Source organism: Crinia signifera, chromosome 1 (genome assembly GCF_055691185.1).
Source record: "Crinia signifera chromosome 1, ASM5569118v1, whole genome shotgun sequence".
Taxonomy (NCBI): domain Eukaryota; kingdom Metazoa; phylum Chordata; class Amphibia; order Anura; family Myobatrachidae; genus Crinia; species Crinia signifera.
In genome coordinates this window covers 382945729-382971343 of record NC_139217.1, presented here as the reverse complement: position 1 = coordinate 382971343, position 25615 = coordinate 382945729, and the positions used below count along the sequence as shown (strand labels likewise).

At 44.3% G+C, this 25615-nt stretch overlaps 1 protein-coding gene across 1 annotated transcript in view; it reads right to left on the bottom strand.

Moving 5' to 3' along the window:
• KREMEN1 (kringle containing transmembrane protein 1) overlaps positions 1-22706 on the bottom strand; it is a 156046-nt gene extending 133340 nt beyond the window's left edge. Inside the window, exon 1 of the mRNA XM_083151487.1 lies at positions 22427-22706. Coding sequence (XP_083007613.1) covers positions 22427-22505 — 79 coding nt within the window. The 5' untranslated portion in view covers positions 22506-22706. The remainder of the gene's footprint in view (positions 1-22426) is intronic.
• Positions 22707-25615: the final 2909 nt, after the last annotated feature.

The following is a 25615-nucleotide window of genomic DNA, read 5'->3' as shown; positions in this document are numbered from 1 at the left end:
TTGGCAATTTGCAGGGCTTGTTAAATCAGGCCCCTGGTAGGGATGGCCATCGACCATCAATGATTCAAAATCATTGATGGTTTATGGCCAATGTAGAATACTTTTGCCATCAATAGGGGAGAACCAGATGGTTTCCCTCCATTGATGGCACAGTGAAACAATGTTTTGCTGTTTTTTTTTGTTTCAAAGTGCCGGGACATGGACCATAGCTCCGCCCCTGATACCCACAAAGCCCCGACCCCATGTTTTGATTGGCCCACAGGCCAATCAGAATGGATGACCATCCATATGTAAAAATATCGATGGTCATCCATTGCATACTGTAGTTTATCACTATCGAGGGCCAGTTGCACTATTGCTATTGATGGTAATGGCAACAATGGCTCTGTACTGTGCTTGTTTGGTCTGGGGAACTGCACATGTGTAAGCAATGAGTACCATGGAGGATTCCGTCTCCTGGAAAACTTTGCAGAGTGTATCCATCTACGGGGCAAGCTCCACATTGCAGAGTAAATTTGACCATGTAGCAGCTGCCCTTGAAACCTACGAACACTACTTTTAAAATGGGGGATCAGAGAAATCTGTTGCGGGGCCCCATACATATATACTAGGGGAAGCTTATAATGTGCGGGTAGCAATTTTTTTCCCCATATAAATATATATACTTTTGCAGAGTAAAATTTTATACCAGGAACATCTGCATTGCAAAATGCTTTGTTTTGCTTGTAACTAGCAACCAGACTTTTCTTATTACTAGCAACACTAAATTGTTCACAATTAAATATATTGCGTTTTTTGGAGACTATTTTTTATTGAACATAGTATACAGAATTACAATACAGACAATGACACAATGACAAATGGGCAAATGTGAAATTTTCATACTTACATCAAGAAAAGAAGCCCAAGATTAAGGGCAAAAAGTTCAAAACATAAAGCGTATCAAACCCATAGAATGGATTGCATATCTGACAATCACATTAAGGGGACACATTTGAGGTCATGGCTAACAGGTTGTGTTTCTCTGCTCTAGAGGAAGGTATCTGAGATATCCTCAACAGATCAGGTTATGTCTGGGAACATTGTCAAATAGATGACTTGTTCCAACTTGTACATTAAAATACATTTTTATTTACAGTAACACTTTGATGAGCGTCTCCCTAAGACTCTCACTATTTGTTGTATTGAATAAGGTTCCAGTTTGAAAATACCCTCTGAGCCTCTGCTGCACACATTCTAATATCCACTAGTGCAGTCACAGGTGGCTTTCATTTACAGTCCCTCTGCCAGATCTGTCATCTTTGGGAGATCTGAGGTTCTTTAATGAGCAGCGGTCTTATCTACTATATATGGAGAAAATTATTCAGACATCTGAACATTATACCATAACAGACTGTAAAGACATTGGGCGGTATTCAATGAGCCAGAATCGCCAAGTTTTATGGCGATTCTGTGTTTTTTTCGTGTCTGACGGTGATTTTTGGAGCTCCAAATGCGAATCACCCTATTCAATGACCTATAATCGCCGATGAGGACCGGTGAATGAAGCACCAATCGCCAAATGTAATTCTCTAAAAATCGCCGTTTTTAGTCTATAGGATTTTGCATGGGGAATCGACGGTAGTCGTGGGGAATCGCCAAAAGTGTATTCAATGTGAAGTTGGCGATTCCTTTTTCTTGTTACATATCGCCCTTCCTCACCGAGTGTCCCTCGTCATTTTTTTCTGGTGAACTTTTATAGGAACATGTCAAATAATTGGTTTTAAGTGTTCTATTTAACTGTGCAAGTGTAATGTATTATTATTTGCTGCCCTTGTGTGATGTGATGGTCGTAGAAGTGCTATACAAATATATATTTAATTTTTTGAGGTATTTTTTTTTTCACCCACAAAGCACTGTTCTTACCCATGGTGCACCTCACTTACCCATGATTCTCCTCCCCACCTCACTCCTTCGTTTGCCCTTTGTGCAGATTACCCAGATTTTGCCGTCTGCTGTATTGGAAGCGTTTATTCAGGGTAATTTGCATTTCTCTTGCATTTCACTGCATTTTTTTAAACACTGACGACATTACTGACGCTGTTTTGGGAAACGCAGGGTTGGCTGAGAATCGCCGTTAGGGCCGGCGATTCTCAGCCACGTTGAATAGGGTGACTCGGCGACTCCCCACGAATCCCCATGCATGGCGATTGGCAGCAAAAAACCGGCGATTGGCTGGCGAATGAAAAAACTGAATCGCTGTGACCAACGATTCAGCTCATTGAATACCGCCCATTGTATTCAAATACATATACTTTAATATGGAGTTGTTCCCCTTTTGCAGCTATAAAAGCTACCACTTTTCTTGCAAGGCTTTCCAAAGGATTTCTGTGGGAATTTGTGGCCATTCACTCTGTAGAGCATAAGTGGGGTCAGGCACTGATGTTGGATGGGAAGGCCTGGCTCCCAATCTCCATTCCAGTTCATCCCAACGGTGCTCAATGGGGTTGAGGTCAGGGCTCTGTGCGGGCCATTAAAGCTATCCCACACTGAATTCATCAAACCATGTCTGTATAGTCCTTGCTTTGTGCACTGGGGCACAGTCATGCTGGAATAGAAAAGAGTCTTCCCCAAACTTTTGCCACAAAGTTGTAAACATATCATTGTTTAAATGTCTTGGTTTGCTGAATAATTAAGATTGCCTATCACTGGGGATAAGGGGCATAGCCCACACCCTGAAAAACAGCTCAGTACCATTATTCTTCCTCCACCAAACTTCACAGTTGTCATAATGCAGTCATGCAGGTAACCTTCTCCCTGTATCTGCCAAAGGAAGACTCACCGACTTGTCTGCCAAACAGAGAAGCATGATTTGTCACACCATAAAACACTGCTAAACAGTCCAGCGTCGGTGTGCTTCACCCCGCTCCATCTGATGCTTGACGGTGGTTATGTCCAGCTTGCATGCAGCTGCTTGGCCATGGAAACCCATTCCATTAAGCTCCTGCAGTACAGTTTTTGGTTACATTAATGCCAGGGGAATTTCAGAACTTTTCAGCTATTGAATCAGCAGAGCGTTGGCAACTTTTACACACCATGCGCCGTAGCAGTCGTTGATCGTGCTCTGTGATTTTCCGCGATCTTCATGGCTGAGTAGCGTTTGTTCCTAAACACTTCCAGGGCCAAATGTATTCAGCCTAAGCAAGTGAAAAAGGAGTGATAAAGCACCAGCCAATCAGCCCCTAACTGTTAATTCTCAAGCACTGTATGCAACATGGCAGTTAGGAGCTGATTGGTTGGTACTTTATCACCCTTTGGGCCAGATGTATCAAGCTTCAAAAGTGATAAAATGGAGAGTGATAAACAGCCAGCCAATCAGCTCCTACCTGCCATGTCACAGACTGTGTTTGAAAAATGTCAGGCTGGAGCTGATTGGCTGGTTGTTTATCACTCTCCATTTTATCACTTTTGAAGCATGATACATCTGGCCCATTATCACTCACCACTTTGTCACTTGTTAAGGCTTAATACATTTATCCCCCACTTTCTAATAATATCACTTACAGTTCACCATGGAATATCCAACAGGGATGACATATCTTCAACTGTCTCATTGTAAACTTTCCTGTCACAGTACCACGCTTGGTCATTGAGCTCTTCAGAACTACCCTTTTTTTATCACAAATGTTTTTAAATGGAGACTGCGTTCTTAGGTGCTTGATTTTATACCCCTGTGGCAAAGGGACTGATTGAAACAACTGAATTCAATAAATAACAGGTGTGGCCAAATGCTTTTGTCCATATAGAAGGCGTCTGACGATAGAATTCAAGTGTTGCTCTCATTTGATGGGCTCGTTACTAGTATATCTATATATATAGATATATACTATCTTACAGTTATCTATACTATATATACTATATATCAAAATATAAACACACACACACACACACACACACACACACACACTTGGCTCTCCTTTCCATCAAAACAATTAAATGTATTATCTCCATTTCCACCGCTTTTATTTGTCCTGAAACAATTGGACAGATAGTAGCTCACATTAATTACAGACCTGGGCACATAACATAGGATTGTTTGCAATTCCTCAGGCTGCACTGCCAAAACAAAGACATTCATTGTCTTTTGGTGTGGGTGTGTCTATTGTCATAAAGTTTAAATTAGAATCATACATGTACTTCATATCCTACACTGAACACCACTGCCAATGCCACACTGTGACTACAGAAATATATCTTGCATAATTTACTTGGCACAAAGACATGGTGCAAAGCAGATGTTCATACCAGTCACAACACGATAAGGTGATATTATGTGATGTTCCGTCTTAATCTAACCTCTGCTTCCCATAAAATTTTATGAGCACACACATTACACTTAAAGTACAAGAGAGACAAAGGAAGCACATCATTGAGATCACTTAATTAGAAGATGAGGCTGAAGCCCTGGAAAATGTTATAGTCTAACTTGGATGAACAGACAAAAACCGTAAAGTGTCTATGGGCCTAATTTATGCCTGATCCCTGCTATGTAGACTCCGCCCCACTAGAGTGAAATCCTGCCTTGCGAATAAATGTGCTCGCTGTGTGAATAGATGTGTACGGCTAGTGAAAAATTAGCAGTAGAGTGAATACGATTTGTTCGATGCTCACCATCGTTTGATGTTTACACTGGTTACCACTGATCTGCACTAAATACAGGGATATTGGGGCCAGAACCAACATCACACACCTTATCCTAAAATGCTTGGGCATGACTGCGTTTTCTTGGCACACCTAGCGTTTTTTTTCTTAGCACTGTCACTAACACCCCCAGATGCCTACTTTCTGTCAGTCTCATTGCGAACATCTAGCACAGGAAAACAATGAGCAGGACTTCATTGCAAACCAGAATCGCGCATCTGCATTGTGGCTAAGACACATGCCCAGTCTATCGATAAGAAACGCTGTCCAAAATGGCACAACATCGGTCAGGTCTGACTAAGGCCCTATGAGTGGTCGGACATTATTATTATTATTACATTTTATTTATAAGGCACCACATGTGTTTGCAGCGCCGTACAGAGGGCATACAAAAGAACAGTACAGGGAGACAGAACGTTACAGTTCTATCTAACGTTACAGTAAATAAATAACAAAAAAAGAGTACAGGTAACGAAGAGCACCACAATTCAATACACACTACAGCTTAATCCGCGTACTACTAGGGGCTGGCGGCTATAGATAGAGATGAGCCTTTACCAGCAGGAGAGTATGCGGGCAAAGATGGCCGCTGAGCATGTTAGAGCTGTTAGTGAAATGTGAAGAGGGCTTTGACAACAAGAGGAAAGAGGGCCCTGCTCTGAGGAGCTAACAATTTAGTGACATGAAGTAAATTTGCACAATGAAGAAATTGCTAGTACCTCTCAAACAATTAATAAAACAAGTGTAGCTATGGCATTTGTAATAGGGTCCAAGTTTGTGAAGGTGCGGGACACTGGCTGGTATTTTTTTAAAGTGGCAATCATTTATAAAGGCAATGGTTTTTGATTGGAATGGCTATTTGCAAGTTTAACTGTGTACCTAAAATGAATATTTTTCCTCCTATGCTAACAAAGCTATCATACAGCTTTTGTTTTATCTGTTGTGACTGCTTCTTTGATGTACTCATGCAGTATCATTTCCAAGCATTCAGAAACCGCAAACATTCTTCTTCAACACATCTGCTAACAGAACTTAAAATCGTGCTGTTGCTTTGTAGACTACTGCAACTTATTTTCTGTCCTTCCTGTCATGTATTCTGTTTCGAATCCTTAACTGACATACAGTAACAGCAACCTGCTGAAAACCCCAACTAATGTTGTACTGAATGGGTTCACAGAGCAATTGCATATAACTGTTTTTTTTACCTGTGGTCTGCTACAGCCAGTGCATGCATAAATGTACTTAACAGTAATGGTGCTTTGAAAGGCAATTGGGGGGGGGGGGTCAGGGGGTGCCGTGGGATTGCAGGTGGGTGCGGCAGGCGGATTGCCGGGGGAGTTAAGTGCCGTATCACTTAACTCACCTGCTACCCGGTCCCTGGCCCTGCTGGGATGAGTTCCGGCATTTTCGGCTTCTGCAGGTTTAAACTTTCTATGGCGCTTGGCGGCTCAGTACCGCCCTCCAGTGGCCGGCGCCCTAGGCAAATGCCTAGAGCTGCCTAGTGGTGGCGCTGGCCCTGTATAGCGCAGCAAATTCCGTTGTGCTTTACTATTGGAAATAGTGATACAACAAACTGTGTTTTTACAGACAGTGAAAATGGTAGGAGGGCCCTGCTTGTAAATTTTCAAGTTTGGCAGCTTTCAAATTTTGCTTGAGGATCCTGACGGAGGGGCTAAAACCAGTGGTTCAGATGCACTAGACTGCCCCTGATCCATATCCCTTCCCCATAAACCAACATCTCAATGCCACATATACAGTATGGGTGGAAAAAGCACATGATTGTGGGTATTTATAGTCAGGTCACGCAGCCAGAACCCAAGAGTAAAAATGTGACCTGTGTGGCGTGGACCAGTGCGGTTTGTAAATGGATTGGTGTATGGTTTCATCTATTTGTACCTTAGGTGCCAAATCAATTCCACATGGAGCACAAAGTTTGGACCCACACTTTGCCTATAATTGCAAGTTGGCAAGTGCGGTTTGTAAATGGATTGGTGTATTGTTTCATCTATTTGTACCTTAGGGGCCAAATCAATTCCACATGGAGCACAAAGTTTGAACCCACACTTTGCCTATAACTGCAAGTTGCCCTATGCTCCTCTATGGGGTGCAAGTAAAAAATGTTTTGCCATCTGGATAAGTACATTATGGCCATTTTGCAGATTAGAATTGGTCCATTACAGTCTGTCAGCAAGATCTATTGAAAAACTAGGGAGAACTTGTAAAGAACAACATTAGCAGCTCTCAAATTCAGCAGGGAGAGTTTTAAGGAGGATAATCTACAGTAGTTACTCTAGATTGTAAGCTCCTTGGAGCAGGGCCCTCTTCCCTCCTGTTCTCACAGCACTCTTCTTTCATTTTAATTACAGCTCTCTTACCTACAGTCTATAACTGCGTCTCTTCTCACTCGCTTCCCTACATCTCAGCTGTATTGTGTACTTAGAATTGTGCTGCTAATTGTTAATTGTGCTCTTCTTTAAGTTCTTCTGTTGCTGATATGTTTCGTTCTGTATACTCTGTACTGTTCTAATGTGTGCTAAATGTACGGCGCTGCGTACCACTTGTGTCGCCTTATGAATAAAATAATAATGTATACACGGTTGGGATTGTGTGCACATTTGATTACTTTTTTGTACAACAATTCTAAACTGGGAGAGCTCCAGGCATCAGTAATCCTGCCCCCCCCCCCCCCCCCCATGCTATACATCTATCGGTTTGGTCGGTGTATATAATCGGTGCAATTTTTTTTTTGCAACTCAAACTGTCTGGTTTAAATGTTTAATTGAATTATAATTTTTTGTTAATTTCAAAAATGGTCTACATTGAATATTGAACAGTTGAACGAGGTTAATGTTCTTATTTTAAAGTGGCTCCCCATTGGATCTGCTACTAGTGCTAGGGCTGTTGAGCCTGACTAGACGTTGGACTTGAAAGGGTTAAGCACAACCCAAGTACTGTATTGCTATTTTGGCACTGCGGGTGAAGCACCTCCGGGATATAAGCAGGAAACAAGCTGATAGCAGTCATGTATACTGATTATTTGCATTTAAAATTTGTTAAAAATATTCCTTCCTGTTACAAATACTTTCTGTTGACATTTTTATGGCTATGTGTTCCTGATCCTTCATCACTGCAAAATATTCTAATTAAAAATAATTTCAGCTCTCTTTAGGTGCTGCCAATGTATTTGAAACTATTAATTAATGAATCCACAGAAATTGCACTCTTTGGTCATGTGGCAAGCAGCTAACAGAAAATTATAATTAATTGACATGCTAATGAACAGAATATTGGTTTCTAAACAATTTAGCATTCTTCCACAACATTAAACTTTTCTTTTAGTACAGGTATGACTTCTATTATAAGGAATGATTGGGATGTATGGATATCTGGATTTTATTGTTCGTAATATCCTTAAAATGCGCTCAGTTATTAAAGTATATCCATCACTGTTCACACTGCCTCTGTCATACTGCATTGCTTGGCCTTGACCTTCATTTTATCTGATTTTCCTTTGAATACCCCATCATGGGGGGCTCAGGACCTTCCTGCTGAAAACACATTTACATAAACTTAATCATCTTGATGTACACACCCACATGCATGCCACCATATATACTGTAGAAATACGTGGGTCCTCATGGAAGTATGCCAAAAAAAAAAAAACATACCCCTCAAGGACTGAATTTTATAGAGAGGTATTGAATCCTGGCCAATATTTAAGATAGCTGGAACCAGGGGCGGAACTACCGCCGGTGCAGAGGGTGCAGAGCACCGGGGCCCATGAGGTTAAAGGGGCCCGATGCCGACGTCTGCCCGGCATGACAAATTGAAGTTTTTCTTTTTTTTTTTACATGTGGAGGGAAGGAGGATAAGCGGGCGGCGGGGGGGTTCGCGGATGGCGGGGCCGGGCCTGGCACAGTGGCTGGTGGACTGCTACTAGGCTGGCAGCATGTTGTGAAAGACTTGGAATGGATCCATCTGCAGCTGCAGCAGCACCCTGCACGTCTGCATCCATTCCGGCCCGGGACTGGTCTACTCCGGTAGCCTAGCAACAGGCAGCCAATCGCAAGGCTGCCTGTTGCTGCTCTGAGACTACGAGCAGACAGGAAGTGATTCTGCTCTGCTCCGAGGCTGAACAAGTAAACATGCAGGCGGAGCGGAGGAGCGACAGCGACTCACTGGACTGGAGCACCAAGCAGCCGGACTCGAGGTAAGTATATTTAAGGGGGGCTGCTGAACACACATCATTATAATGGGGGCTGCACCGCACCGCAGAAACATTTTTAAATATAAGAAGAGAGAGGGGGGGCTGCTGAACACACATCATTATAATGGGGGCTGCACCGCACCGCAGAAACGTTTTTAAATATAAGAAGACAGGGGGGGGGGGGGCTTAGTATAGCGAGCTGCCTTACCTGCAGTGCCACCCGGGCTCATACAAAAAACGGGGACATCTGAGGAGCCAGGGTGCTGCAGGGAGGCAGGTACCGACTATTAAGTGAAATATACCGTTTATAGATAGGAGGGACTGGAGTGAGAGGTGCAATGAGAGAGAGAGGGAGGAAAGATGTATGACTGACAGAGGGAAGGAGTAGAGGTTTATGGCTGACAGAGGGAAAGAGGGAGTGAGAGGTGTATGGCTGACAGGGGGAGGGAGTGAGGGAGGAGAGGTGTATGGCTGACAGGGGGAGGGAGTGAGAGGTACACAGGTGAGGGAGGAGATGTACACAAGTGAGGGAGGAGAGGTGTATGGTTGACGGGGAGGGAGTGAGAGGTACACAGGGGAGGGAGGAGAGGTGTATGGCTGACAGAGGGAAGGAGTGGGTGAGAGGTATACAGGGGAGGGAGGAGAGGTGTATGGCTGACAGAGTGAAGGAGGAAAGGTGTATGGCTGACAGAGGGAAGGAGGAAAGGTGTATGGCTGACAGAGGGATGGGAGTGAGAGGTATACAGGTGAGGGAGGGAGTTGAGGTGTATGGATGACCGAGGGAAGGAGGGAGTGAGAGGGACACAGGTGAGGGAGGGAGGAAAGGTGTATGGTTGACAGAGGGAAGAAGGGAGTGAGATAGAATCCCTTTATTCGTCTCACAATGGAGAAATTAGGTGAGGGAGGGAGGACAGATGTATGGCTGACAGAGGAAAGAAGGGAGTGAGAGGTACACAGGTGAGGGAGGGAGGACAGGTGTATGGCTGACAGAGGGAAGAAGGGAGTGAGAGGTACACAGGTGAGGGAGGGAGGACAGGTGTATGGCTGACAGAAGGAAGTGAGAAGTGCATAGGGTAAGAGTGCATAGGTTAAGAAATGCGAAGGAGAAGCGGTTTATTGGTGACAGGTGGAAGGAGGGGGTGCGAGGTACAATAACTTTTTATCATATACTGTAATATGTTTTGTTTTTTAGTACATAGTGTTAAAAAGTCTAAATTAAATGCACTTTATTAACAGCCCTAAAGCTTCAGGGGTTCAAAGTGTACCTCCGATTGGCAGGGTGGGGAGAGGGGGCCCAAAGCATTTTTTAGCACCTGGGCCCAAGACTCTCTAGTTCTGCCTCTGGCTGGAACTACCGGCCAGGACCTGTTCAATCCCAGCAGTTTCTTTGAAAAGTTGAATCTGCATTGGCGGAAATGGCTGCTAAATTTTCGAATTCGCTACTTAACACCCATAGTATGAATCAGAGATTAAGCCACATAATGTGTACAGTATACAGTATACAGTAAGTACAGTATGACACCATATTCAAGGTCAATTTATCTCTCTCAGATTCCAAGATCTACAAGATGGTCACCTTCTTTCCTCATGATTTTTTCAGCAACGGTTTTATGAATGGCATACATGTTACGGCATATGATATTTAAATCTAATCCTAGTAACTCCATTGAATTTTTGTCTACACATTCAACATCCAATTCTAAAAGGGTATCCGGTAGTCTCACTAGACATTTTCTGTTTGACAGTCAATAGTTCAACACCATATGGTCGATGAACATTTGGTCAACACGATCAAAAGATCCAATTTTAGTATTAAACGTCATCCATTTATTTAAAAAGTTAATTAATTTCAATATTATTTCTGCAAGTAATGTGTATCATGGAAAACCCCTTGCAATGAATGGTCTCTTGATATGATTCAGAAAAGCTACTGTACATTCTAGAAGAAAGCACAAAAGCATATGAGCGCAACCAGTGGCATATCAGCTGCAGGTAGTAGAACCAAATATCAAACGCAAAAGCAAACACATAGCATTTAAAATGCTTGTGTCGACTATCCAACCCTGTCGACCTTAGCTATGTCAACCTATTTCAGGTGTCGACCTAAGCCTTGTCAACCTTCAGTGGTCAACCCAATGCATGCCGACCTAAATGTGGTCGACTTAGTGACCATATCCCCACATAAATAGCCAACTCTTCTGAAAAGAATGTGAGCCCTAATGTAGGTGCAGGAGCAGCTGGAGCAGGAGCAGCTAGAGCAGTGGTTCCCAAACTTTTTCAAATCACAGCACAGTATCAGATTTTTTTTCGTAGCACCCCTAAGCCAAAAGTTTTTTATTGAGTACTTTCGAAAAAAAAAAGTAAATAAATAATTGCGTTTATATGTTATGCTATGGTTTAGTTATGTGGTGTGGGACAGGATTCACTTCTGTTTGTCCACATAGTTTATGACTGGAAGCCACAAGCACTGTTTTTTTTTCAATTACATTTGCCATTAATAATTTGGTCCTGGACCACCAACCCAGGGCACCCCTGCAAGTACCCTGAGGCACCCCAGGGTGCCACGGCACACAGTTTGGGAAGCACTGATTCATACCTCCCAACAGTCCCGATTTCAGTGGGACAGTCCCGATTATCAGGGTCTGTCCCGCTGACCCTCCCGCGGCCGGCAGTGTCCCGCGGTGAGGGGGGCTGTTGGGAGTCCCCCGTGTCGGCTGCTAAGCAGCGGGGAATAAACGCTGTGCGCACAGCATCTATTCCCGCAGCCAGGGGGCTGGGGGCATGGCTAGAGGCTCACTCTGGGTCATGCCCCCATAGCATCAAAATGGAGGCGTGACCTCTCGAGAGAGCCACAAGTATAGGCCACACCCCCTGAATAAGGCCACGCCCCCGAAATTTTCGGCGCGCCTGCGGCACGCAGCAACAGTGTCCCCGGATCGAGCACTTCAAAAGTTGGGAGGTATGCTAATTTAGAGTGTAAGCTCCAGTGGTCAGTAATTGATGTGAATGATTAAACACACTCTGCAATGTGCTATGTAAAGGATAATAATTAATAATGAATCATTAGATAACTTTGTCACGTGGAGCGTCACTTTATAGCAGCCTTGCATTGCTGTAGCCAGAATCCTTTTTTTCTGTCTTTGTGTGTAGTGTGACTATTACAGCTATATACCTGTATACCTAACATCAGCAGTCCAGGCATGTCCACACTATGGCCCTCCAACTGTTGTGAAACTACAAGTACCATCATGCCTTGCCATAGTTTTGCTATTTGGGAATGCTAAAACTATGGCAAGGCATGCTGGGATGTGTAGTTTCACAACAGCTGGAGGGCCATAGTTGGACATGCCTGGATTATACGATGCAACAACAAAAAAAAAATAGAACCCTTCAACCTCAAAAATGTTTCTAAATGTTACCTTCTCTGTATATTAGGGAATTAATGGAGAATCTAACACATATATAGTATCAACCCATCCAGTGCCGGAATTTAAGTAAGAATTGTACATTTTAAAAAATAAGGTAGACATGATTAACTTCTATAATGATTCTAATGCATAATAGTAATGTACTGTAATACACATCATATAAAATAACATTTCCTGCAATCAGTTTGCACGCAGTTTACTAGAGACTTAAAACATGATTCTGCTTATAATAATAAATCACATACTGTGCAGCTGATACTTACACACCACTCAAATGAAAACCATGATACACAGTATAAAGAATAGCTGCTCACAAGAGGTCATACTGTAGCACCCTGTTCCTTTATAGCTGGCTTCATTAGCTTAGTTATGCTATCCCCTCGCGAAATACCCATATTATGATAGAAAGACAGTATTCTATATAAATGGTAGACAAGGTGTTATGTGCTTGACTGCCCTTTCATCTAATCTAAGATGTTCATTTTTCATGCCCCTTTGACCTATAGCCTGAAGGCTATATATAACAGGATCTATCATTACGGTCAGCTAGTCACAGACATGACAAGTCATATACATCTTCTCCAGTAGGCCTAGAAGGAAAGCATTTTAACAATACTTCACTGTACTGTGCTGGCTCTAAACTTGTCCCCCAACTCATCCATGCCCCAGCAAACCAGAAAAACAGGTTTACGTCTTCTTTTACAAATTACCGGGGAGTGCAAACTTATCAAGCCAAGAATGTATTTTGTTTGCAAACTACTTATTTAACCTATAAATGTGAACAAAACATATAGATCCTTTTTTCAAATAATTTATGCCATTGCATAATCAGTGAATGGTTTGATCTATCATCAGTAACCAAATACTGTGGTGATGTACAGGACTACAGTGAATAATGGTCCTGTTTACTATTACTATAGTGAGTAATGGACATTTTTAGCAGCCGTTTTTTTTCTTTTTTCCCATTAGTTGGAGGAAAAGAACCTTTCACATATTCTACTGAGTATAATAGATTATATTAAATTGCGCAAGCCTTTCAGACATCCTTTGTGTAAGCTGGCTCTACTCACAGGTGCTGGACCTATTCATCTGGGTTAATACAACACTCGCGTACTATGTTGAATATGGAAACAGACTCCTGGTTGTGGCTACAATACTGGGGAAGGAGAAAACAGAATGATTTGGTTTTATTATTATTTTTACCATAGACTTTGAAGACCAGAAGATGAGGAAATAAATACTTTTTTGAAGAATGGAGACACATGCAGGTGACAGCCGAGGAAGTGTAGGGTCCATGCTTGTTAGCTATCACCCGTCCCGATGAACTGTGGGTGGCAAAGTCATTAAAGAAATAAAGTGGCACCCACATGGCTTTGCCAATGTAACTTACTGATAGAACTAGGACTGCCCATCGACCATCGATGATTAAAAATCATTGATGGTTTATGGCCGATGTCAAATAAGTTTGCCATCGATGGGGGGAGAACCAGATGGTTTCCCGCCATCGATGTCAAGCTTAAACGAAGTTTCATTTGGCTTTTTTTCCCAAAGGGGCCGGGATAGGGAGCATAGCTCCGCCCCTAACACCTGTGAAGTCCCAAACCATATTTTGATTGGCCCACAAGCCAGTCAAAGAAAATGGGTGACCATCGATATGTAAAACATCAATGGTCATCCATTGCATAGTAATAAACTATGGATGGCCAGTTGCACTTTTGTCAATGGCAACCATTGATGGCAAAGGCAACGATGGCCATCCCTAGATGGAACCATTCATTTATGTACATTGTGCTACAGTGCCAGCTGGGCAGCCTAAAGCCAAAGCCTTCTTCACACGCCACAAGCATTAGATCTTACACGCCAGTTGTATAACCTTCATTGCATGCACATGAGCAGTATGACTGGTGAGGCCCTGAGAGCACATACATGTGTGTTTAGCAGCATTACAAGGGGAGCTACATGTGTATTAGCCTAGGGCACCTTGAACCTTAGAACCTTAAAACACTAGTGCTCATAATGCTCAATTGTTCCAATGCTGACTATATAACATGCATGTAGAAAACTCATACTTGTCTACATCACAGTTATCCTCTCCAGGAAAAGCCTACAGAGGACAAGCAGGCAGGCGGGGACAGGGTGGAACATAACATGCCTTTAGGCCCTACCCCTCATTGAGAAACCACTGCAATTTGATCAAATTTGTATAGGGGCAAACCCAAAATAAGGCGATTAGCATAAACCACATTATTATACCCTTCAGCGGCTACTGCAGATTTCCTGTATACTGTATTTCCTCATTTTGCCTACTTTCTAATGTGGGAGGGGTGCCTACTCTTCCGGGGGTTGCGGGGAGTACCCCAAAAAACGGGTTTCTCCAGCAGGAGAAAAGCCACCTGAATGGCTAACGGACTCTGCCCTGCTGTATCATCAGTGATTTATTGTACATTAGCTCATGGGTGGCGGATTCTGCTCATAGCCTATGGAAGAGACACCAACAAAATCAGCCAATAAACTTGCAATTGAATCTGCTGCCACTTGTAATGTTTTCTGAGCTTAATAGCTCAGGATGCCGGATGATGCTCTGACAGTGGGGATCCCGACAGTCAGTATCCCGACGTCGGGGACCCATACCACACCCAATTGCTCCTGTATTTCTGGAAGTGAACGCCTCTTTACATGAACCTGTCACCAAGGGAGTATGATAGTACATTTCTAGCTGTATCAGAGATCTCTTTCAAAATGCTTGTGTATCACCACTCTTATTTGAGGGATTCAAGGGGACCTCCCACATGTTTATATTTTTTATTTGCAAATCCAATCCCTTGTCTATTACTTATTTAGGGGTACTGGAACAAACAGTGGGTATAGAAGGTGTCCTCACTAAAGTGAAACATACATCTTCCTATTAAATGGGCAATATAATTAATACCAATGACAGCAGCTTGTAAGCAAACAAAAGCTATACATTTGTAGCAAGAAAGAATTTTAATGATATTATTTCACTGAACCATTGGATTTAATTATGAATGTAACATGCCTTTAACTAGTTTAAACCATGGTTTAATATCGTAAATTTAGCATGGAATACTTATTTGACGCTAATGCAGTAAAAAAAATGTATTCTGAGACTAATTAAAATGTAAATTTTAAACAGTATGATACAAATAATATCCTAGAATAAAACAGGAGAGCAATTAACAGTTCATCTCTCTTCTTTATTACGTCTGTGGAGTGAAAATAGAATTTGAATAAACTAATCCTAATTGTTGTTCTCTTGCTGAATAGCTATTATTAAATTTGACAATTACTTTTTCTATGTATCAAGTTTTTTTGCCCATGAAATTATGTAGAAACTGAAGTTCCTGCTAAATTTTTAGTTTGTACTAATAGCATAGTGCAGAAGATGTCACCAAAATATCTTGCAAAAAGCTAATTATACCTACAGGCTGCAGCCCCCATTACTATGAAGGGGCACTTCAGTCTGACTTTTATGTACTAAACCCTGAAAAGCAAAGCTTTTCAAAGTTTGGCCATGCAAGTTTCCACCATCTTCCGATGGTGTCAATTCAATTTAGCCTATGGAAGCAGATAGATCTTTTGACCCACCTACTGCAGCCTCTGGGTGGGATGCACTAAGATTCGCCACCCCTTCCTGCCGCACATAGCTGGCTACTGCATAGATAATTATCGCATATGCACTAACATGCGATAATTATTGCAAAGGACAGCTCTTGCGTTAAGAGTTGCCCTTTGCACTGTGGCGGCGATGTGCAGCAGGTCCCCATCGGCTCCCCCTCCCTCCCTTACCCAACAGATGCTGCTGCGAAGCAGGCTCTCCTCCTCCCTGTACCCGGAAGAGGTTGTACAGCGTAGGGAGGAGGAGGTCACTGGACTGTGCAGCACAGCACTGTGCTGCCCGGACACAGGTAAGGGGTGGTAGGCTGTGGTCCATTTGGGGTCGATGGGGGTCCATGCGGGGCGTGCTGGGTCACGTTAAGAAGCCCATAGGCGTGCAGGTTTTCCTGAATATCAAAATGCCGTAAAAATGCAGATAATTACCGCATTTTTCGTGGACACAGTGACCAGGCAGCAGGCCCCGCTCGCGGAGGTTCGGGGCAGCTCAGGGGGACTCGGGAGCGCTCGGGAGTTCTGCGTTTGGCTAACTTTAAACACCTCCCACCACGCCAAGCATTATTCCACAACTTTGGAAAAAGCTGCTTTTGGAACAACTATCTTTCACAATTTTATCTCTCATGGAGCTTTGATAAATGAGATCCCATAAGAAGAAAGGCCAATGCAAAACAGGTGTTTATAATGGTGCTCTATACAATATGTTTAAACCTCTCCACTGCTAGAAAATGAGGACACTAAACTGTGGTATTACATATTTGGAATAAAACATTTGTGCTACACCTGTAAATTTCATAACCTGCAAGGGGAACAGAGATCAGAGGCTGCACTGTGCCTTACATCTTTATTTCCTTCGACAGAATGATCTACAGTACTGCTATCTTGTTCAAAGAAAACAATAGGTCTTTTGCAAACTGCATAGCAGCCAGGGGGGCCAGGCTGTAAATGGTCATTTAGGTTTCAGTAATGTGATATTACAGAACTTCTAAATGCATGTAATCTAATGAACAAGGCATCAATCCCTATTGCTAATTACATTTTTAAAAACAAAATAACAAGAAATCTGCCCAATTTCAGGCTCATTACCAAAGATAACGTGTTTTTTTTTACAAATATCAGGGAGACAACAGACCTTGGGCGAAATGTAATAGGGTGCGATTTTTAGACTAAAAAAAAATCGCACCAAATCGCACCTTTAAAAATCGAATTTTTTGCCGCGAATTCGCATATGTAATGAGATGCGAATTAGCGGCAAAAAAATGCGATTTGCCGCGATTTTTAGTCATGAAAATGTGCGCATTTTCAGTCATGAAAATGTGCGCATTTTTATAAATGCGCTTTTGTGCAAAAAAAAAAAAGTTAAAAAAAAAACGGCGTGGGGTCCCCCCTCCTAAGCATAACCAGCCCCGGGCTCATTGAGCCGGACCTGGTTCCAAAAATACGGGGGAACAAAAAGCATAGGGGTCCCCCGTATTTCTGAAACCAGCCCCGGACTCTTGGACCGGTCCTGGTTCCAAAAATACGGGGGACAAAAAATCTGGGGGTCCCCCGTATTTTGAAACCAGCACCGGGCTCCAACAGCCCGCGGTGTCATGCCACAGCCGGGGGACACTTTTTATACAAGGTCCCCCGGCCAAAACATGAGCACCGTGGCTGGTCAGCCTTGGACGGGGTACCTGGAGGAGTGGGGACCCCCCCAATAAAGGGGTCCCCCCCCCCAGGCTTCACCCGTCCAGGGCTGAAGCCCGGGGCTGTCACCGGCGTCCGTGGCCAGTGGACGCCGGCCTGATAGGGTTAAATCCATCATACATATCATTACATTGCTTTTTACCGGCGAACTACAAGTGCCAGCAGACCTCCCCCGCATGCTGGGACTTGGAGAACCACAAGTCCCAGCATGCAGGGCATTAATGGGCCCGCTGGGACTTGTAGTCCACCTGTAAAAAGAATGTTTATAAAAAACACACACACAGAGAAGTACAAGTTTATTACACACACACACACCTCAATTTTACACCAGCATACTTACCATTCCTGGATCCAGCGCTGGTCTGGCTGCTTCACAGCCGGCTCCCCCCGCACTGACAGGCAGCGGGGAGAACCGGCTTTCTCCGTTGCCTGTCCACCGGCTTTCTCCGTAGCTTCTGTAGCTCTGTCCGAGTGCTACAGAGGCTGAGAGCGCGATTGGCTGAGCTACAGTATGCGTCTCCATGGAGACGCATAGCTCAGCCAATCAGGACTGAGCTATGCGTCTCCATGGAGACGCATACTGTAGCTCAGCCAATCACGCTCTCAGCCTCTGTAGCACTGGGACAGCGCTACAGAAGCTACGGAGAAAGCCGGTGACAGGCAACGGAGAAAGCCGGTTCTCCCCGCTGCCTGTCAGTGCGGGGGGAGCCGGCTGTGAAGCAGCCAGACCAGCGCTGGATCCAGGAATGGTAAGTATGCTGGTGTAAAATTGAGGTGTGTGTGTGTGTAATAAACTTGTACTTCTCTGTGTGTGTGTTTTTTATAAACATTCTTTTTACAGGTGGACTACAAGTCCCAGCGGGCCCATTAATGCCCTGCATGCTGGGACTTGTGGTTCTCCAAGTCCCAGCATGCGGGGGAGGTCTGCTGGCACTTGTAGTTCGCCGGTAAAAAGCAATGTAATGATATGTATGATGGATTTAACCCTATCAGGCCGGCGTCCACTGGCCACGGACGCCGGTGACAGCCCCGGGCTTCAGCCCTGGACGGGTGAAGCCTGGGGGGGGGGGGACCCCTTTATTGGGGGGGTCCCCACTCCTCCAGGTACCCCGTCCAAGGCTGACCAGCCACGGTGCTCATGTTTTGGCCGGGGGACCTTGTATAAAAAGTGTCCCCCGGCTGTGGCATGACACCGCGGGCTGTTGGAGCCCGGTGCTGGTTTCAAAATACGGGGGACCCCCAGATTTTTTGTCCCCCGTATTTTTGGAACCAGGACCGGTCCAAGAGTCCGGGGCTGGTTTCAGAAATACGGGGGACCCCTATGCTTTTTGTCCCCCCGTATTTTTGGAACCAGGTCCGGCTCAATGAGCCCGGGGCTGGTTATGCTTAGGAGGGGGGACCCCACGCCGTTTTTTTTTTATAAAAACACTTTTACACATTTTTATTAACAGAACCATGCACAGATCTCAATGATCTGTGCATGGTTCTGTCAAATTCGCCTGTCAGAACCTGGTCTATTTTTTTTGCGATTTTTGGTAACATTTACCAAAAATCGCACCCTATTACATTTGCGAGTTGTATACTTTATAATGGGAAAACATTGTTTCTGAGGGATTTTCTTTAACAACAAACTATTGTCTCTTTAGGTGCCCAGTGTTCATGGGGATGCGATTCCTGGGTCAACAATGTCAAGTTCGACAGTCACCAGGTCAACCACTAGTAGACACCTGAAATTGGTCAACATACCATAGGTTCATTCATCCTGTAGGTTGACACAAGTTTAATGTTGACATGGAGAGGCTCTGCAATCACAAGGTCAACACAAGATTTTCACGTTTTTTTGTGTAGACCGACTTGGTTCATACTTTACTATGCGATATTATACTTTACTATACTTTACTGAGAATATAATATGCTCGGCACTGTGTCCGAAGCATGGCGAGTGCAGTGAACCATACGAGGGCACGCGGTACACTGGTACACTTATACAGTGCCCATGTCGACATAGACACAAAAACCGTGAAAAACTTGTGTCAACCTTGTAGGTGTCTACCATGTCCATGTCGACATTGAGCTTGTGCCAACCTTCTGTCAATGTCGACCTATGGTATGTCGACCATTTTCAGGAGTCAACCTAGTCACTGTCGACATTGTGACTGTCCACCTAGACCTTGTCGACCCCAGTATACTGTAACCGTGTTCATGTATCAGACATCTTTGTACAGGTGAGCCCTAAAGGAAACCGAGGCACCAGAATGGGGATGGGTCTTCAGACACCACAAATGTCCCAAGCTGGGAACCTATCAAGCCATGTTATATATACAAAACAAAAGACATCCTGTAGTAATAATAATATAGAGAACATACTGTACTGTATCCCCATGTCTGATTAATCCCACACAGACCAATCACCAAGGAAAGCAAATAATAGCATTCATTTTAGCATATCGAATGCGTCATTCATTTATAAAAAGCCAGGAATTGTTACATAATAGGTCAAAAATGAACAAAAGGCAGATTCATGTGGTGCTGGACCAACGTCTAAAGGAACATATGCAGTGGAACCCCCATAATCCCGGACCCTCACCTGTCACTACTGTACAGTAATCATTCATCGAACCACAATGCAGAATGTAGGTTACACAAAAGGCTGGCTGCCAACAAGTGTCTCCCACACGCTTCCCCGAGGTCCCCAGTTACTGACATCTTTCTGTCCTCTTTGTCATTACATTGTATCATGTTCTTTATTCACAGCCTAATGTTACAATACATGTTTCTTCTCCTATGATCCTGCTGCCGGCAGTGATGCACATGGCTAGACAGACAGTGACTCAATGCTTGCACCATTGCTTGCGCGTATTCTCACTCTCCCTTTACGCTGCGCCGCTGGCGTACGTCATTGACAGGGGATGAATGAAGCGGCATTAGAACGCGTCCCAGACGGACACATTGCGCCAACACGTTACTGCAAAGTAATTACAACAAACTTAGCTCTAGATCCCCCTAGGACTCAGAAAGTGCAATACATAAACAGCTGGCAATCATGGCTCCACTCAGTGTAACAACAGAGAGCTGCTCTCCAGAATATTTTTTGTTGAGACTGTACAAAAAAATAAAAGGTTTAATTGGATTCTGGTATTGCAAAGGTTAATGACAATATTTCCTGCGCTGCCACCAAGGGACCTGCCTTGTTATCTCCTCCAATCTGATTTATTACTGTATAGCATCAGACGCAGCATCATGGGGATCTCCTCGACACGTGCAGGGGAAACCTGACAAATGTATCCCCATCCCACCCCCATAATGTTGCTACAGTGAGAAGAACACGCAGATAATCGGAGACACTTAAAGGGTCAATCAGATCTGTTGCTGCCAGATACACTACACGACATCACTGATACAACTACTGACACATGGAAATAATGACAGGGCTGTATCTTCATTATTGCTGTTCTTTGTAAATACAGTGACCATAAGGATGTATGACCAATGAACTGTGCATCTTTCATCTGGTGTCACGCTGTAAGTGGGTCATTACTCCTGCTTAGCACTGTTCTGCAGATGCACAGCACCCTGGTATTTATCTGTGTATTGCTGATACTGAGCTGTGCATGCCACAGCTAGATGTCATTACACACCTGAGTGCCTAAGGAGGCACAGAACGACAAATACACAACATTGTCATCCACAGTGATCCTCAGATGACCCATTAAACAATAATATACAAATACAATGTATAAGCCCATTGTGTCTATATTGGTGGATTGTAATAAAATAAAAAAGTTACTGGCAGGTTCTGTATGGGGGACGCATACTACAGCAGGCTTAGGTGAGATATAATGCTGCTGTGTGCTTGCTGGGACATCTAGTTCCACAAGAGATGCAGAGATACAGGCTGCTTTGCAGTTTTGTTTCCTGACACCTCATATTCAGAGCTGGAGGATCTTCAAGTAACCTGTTGGCCTGTTCCTATATCCAGCTATTTATACTGTATATTGGGGCAGTACGGGTGATAAATTACTGCATAACAGCGCTGAGATCATGGGGTCTATTCCCACCATGGCCCTAACTGTGTGGAGTTTATATATTCTCCCCGTACTTGCGTGGGTTTCCTCCGGGTACTCTGGTTTTCTCCCACAATCCAAAAATATACTGGTAGGCTAATTGGCTCCCAACAAATTAACCCTAGAATGTCTGTGTGTGCGTATACATGTGGTAGGGAATATAGATTGTAAGATCCACTGAGGCAGGGACTGATGTGAGTGTTCAACTATACTCTGTAAAGCGCTGCGGAATATGTGTGCGCTATACAAAACTGTTAACAAATAAATAATAATAATAGTTATTTTTTTACACGCTGCACGCTTGTCTTGTATTATCTTTTGAGATTTCCTCATTACCCTCCCTTATAATGCCTCACAATGACGACATCCAGATTTTGTAAGGAAACACAACTAATATATTGGCTATTCATGTACTTGCATACTAGAAAGTCATTGGTTTTGTTCATTGTCCCTAGTTTGTATCTTGAGGCAGTTATACATTGCAAACAAAAACACCTGAGTTTTTCAGAACACTGTCCAAATCCACCTCCACAGCAGCACACCAATCATTGTGCCTGAAATAGTGCACAAACACACCGTAACTTAAATAACCTTATATCCTAAATTACTCCATAGGCAGCCTGCAATCCCCACAGAGCCTCCTTCCTTGCTCCCCCAAATACTAATGCACCAATGACAGGACTGGAGGCTGCCGGTCAGCTTCACCCTCTCCACCCTCTTGCACTCACCAGAATGAAAGAGATCAGAACACAGCACCAACACTGACGGGAGCAGAAGGATCCTCAATGAAAGTGTCCAAAAATCCATTCCCCTTGCTGAGTTCAGCTGGATATGAGAGTGGTGGGGAGTGACAGCAGCCCAGGAATCCCCTGGATATAGCAGGTTGTTAATATACTCAGATCCTGAGAGGGACTGGCTGAGCTTCGGGAGATGCCTTTTATTTTTGGTTGTTGTTACGGATTGGAGAGGGAACAGATATTGTAGGATGAGGCAAAGGGGAACCCTACAGACGTTTCTCAGCAACTGCAGTCACACACACAGACCTAAGGAGGGATTCTAGGGACTGTCTGAGGGATCCTATTACCATGATCATGTGACAGGATACATACTACACACAGACAAATGCTGCTGTTCTTTCTTTTTAACCAGTTCATTGTACTGTAAGTGGGCGATGCTGCGTTACCTAACAGCTGCTGTGTAGAAGAATGTACAGTGTAAAGCGCTCAGTTCCTCCCAGGTCTCTTTCAGGTGTAGCTTCTCCTAAGGGTGGGGGCTACAGTACCCACCCAGCACATTGTCAGAGATGAAATATGCAGCATAAGTATAAGGTAGAGCTGTAATCAACATCAAGAGCGCAGTGTCTTACTGTAAGTGCCTGTGACTACAGAACATCAAACAGCATGGCCAATAAAAAGCTTTTATGTTGTACTAATTTAATGGTAGGTTTCTGTGCTAAGGTCAGGACAGGAAGGAATTGTGACTTGATTTGTAATGTCTATAACCTTGTGAATTATGCAATCATGAAGCAGCAGGTAGCCAAATATCATGTAAAGCTGCCTAGAACCAGAAAGGGCACTATTTGCCAGTTTTAGATGTTTAATACTTAGAGGCTGTGCTATAATGATCCACAGAAAATAGGATTCAATAGTTTGACCCCATGCAGTCCATATGCAAAAAGTCAACAGGTTACTATTCCAAATTGTAGTCCACATTGATGGTAAACGGAGCAAAAAGTTGGCAAAAAAATGTGTCGACCTAGACCAGGCATGTCCAACCTCCAGCTGTTGTGAAACTACACATCCCAGCATGCCTTGCAATAGTTTTATCATTCCCTAATAGCAATACTATGGCAAGGCATGCTGGGATGTGTAGTTTCACAACAGCTGGAGGGCCGCAGGTTGGACATGCCTGACCTAGACCTTTTGAACCTGTCATTTTTTACCTGTCGACCATAAACAAAGTTAAACCCTTTACCTATTCAGTTTTTGACCATTTTGAGCTATTGCAATTCGACCATATGCAGTGGTCCTATTGACTGTCTATCTGTGGTTCCCCGGCTGGGGTCACTAGGGTTCCTCTTCCCAGGGGAGAGAGGTGCTTTGGATGAAGACGGACCACAAGATGACATAGTAGTAGTACGTTTGTTTATAAGGCACCGCAAAGTGTCCGCAGCGCCGTACATAGCAAACAAAAAACAAATGACAAGGTAACGTACAGGGTGTGTTGAAAAATACAGTATAAATAGGGTATAGCTGGTAGAACTAAAATCAGCATCAGTTCAGAAATAGGTGTCAAAATCGTCGAGGAGACTGAAGATGAAGTAGAGGAAGGGAAGAACAGGACAGGAGCACAGGTGAGGTAAAGAGGTAGGGTGAGTACGTGAGGAAGGAGGACCCTACTCATAACAGTTAACATACTAAAAATAGGTGGGTGGACGAACGAAAAACAATAGGATAAGTAGGAACGGAGGGGAACGGAGGCAGGATAGGAGGATCAAAAGAGGTTAGGAGGAGGGATAGGCTAGTCGAAAAAGTGGGTTTTGAGGGAGCGCTTGAAGGAGGTAAGGGAATCAGAAAGCCTGATGGGTGGCGGGAGGTTGTTCCAGTGCAGGGGGGCAGCGCGAGAGAAGTCTTGGACACGGGAGTGGGAGGAGGTGATTAGGTGAGAGGTCAGTCAGCGGTCAGCGATGGAGCAAAGAGGACTGGAGGGAGTGTGGATAGAGATCAGTGAAGAGAGGTAAGGAGCGGTGGAGGAGGAGAGAGCCTTGTAGGTGGTGGTGAGGAGTTTAAAGAGAACTCGGAAAGGAATGGGGAGCCAGTAAAGAGATAGACAGAGGGGGGAGGCAGAGGTAGAGCGGCGGGAGAGGAAGATGAGCCTAGCAGCAGCGTTAAGAATGGATTGGAGAGGTGCGAGGCGGGTGAGAGGTAGCCCAGAGAGAAGGATGTTGCAGTAGTCAAGGCGGGAGATGACAAGAGAGTGAATGAGAATTTTGGTCGCGTGAGTGGAGAGGAATGGTCTGATGCGTGAGATGTTGCGTAGGTGAAAGCGGCAAGACTGTGAGAGAGCACGAATGTGGGGGGTGAAAGAGAGGGAGGAGTCAATGATGACACCGAGGCAGCGCGTTTGGTCGGTGGACGTGATCTCGGTTTCACCAATGCTGATGGAGATAGTGGGAGAAGAGGGGATGTTCGGGGGATGGAAGATTAGAAGTTCAGTTTTAGCCATGTTTAGTTTCAGGAAGCGTTGGGTCATCCAGGCTGAGATGGCCGTGAGGCATTCGGAGACCTTGGACAGAAGTGATGGGGATAAGTCGGGGGAGGAGAGATAGATTAGGGTATCATCAGCATAAAGGTGGTAATGAAAACCATAGGAGCTGATGAGGGTGCCCAGAGAGGTGGTGTAGAGGGAGAAGAGGAGAGGGCCAAGGACTGACCCTTGGGGAACACCGACTGGCTGTGGGGTAGTAGGAGAGGAGGAGCTCAGAGTGGAGACGGAGAAGGAGCGATCGGAGAGGTATGAGGTGAACCAGGAGAAGACCGTGCCAGTGATGCCAAAGGAGCGGAGGGTGTTGAGCAGGAGAGGGTGGTCAACAGTGTCAAAGGCAGCCGACAGATCAAGCTGGATGAGGATAGAGAAGAGGCCTTTGGATTTAGCCGATAGTAGATCGTTAGTGACTTTGGTCAGGGCAGTTTCAGTGGAATGTAAAGGGCGGAACCCGGATTGTAGGGGGTCTAGAATGGAGTTAGCAGTAAGGTGGCTTAGGAGACAATTATAGGTCAGACGTTCTAGGAGCTTGGAGGCAAAAGGGAGGAGGGAGATGGGCCTGTAGTTGGATGGAGAGTTGGGGTCCAGATTTGTTTTTTTGAGAATTGGGGAGACAAGAGCGTGTTTGAAGGAGGAAGGGAAGATCCCAGAGG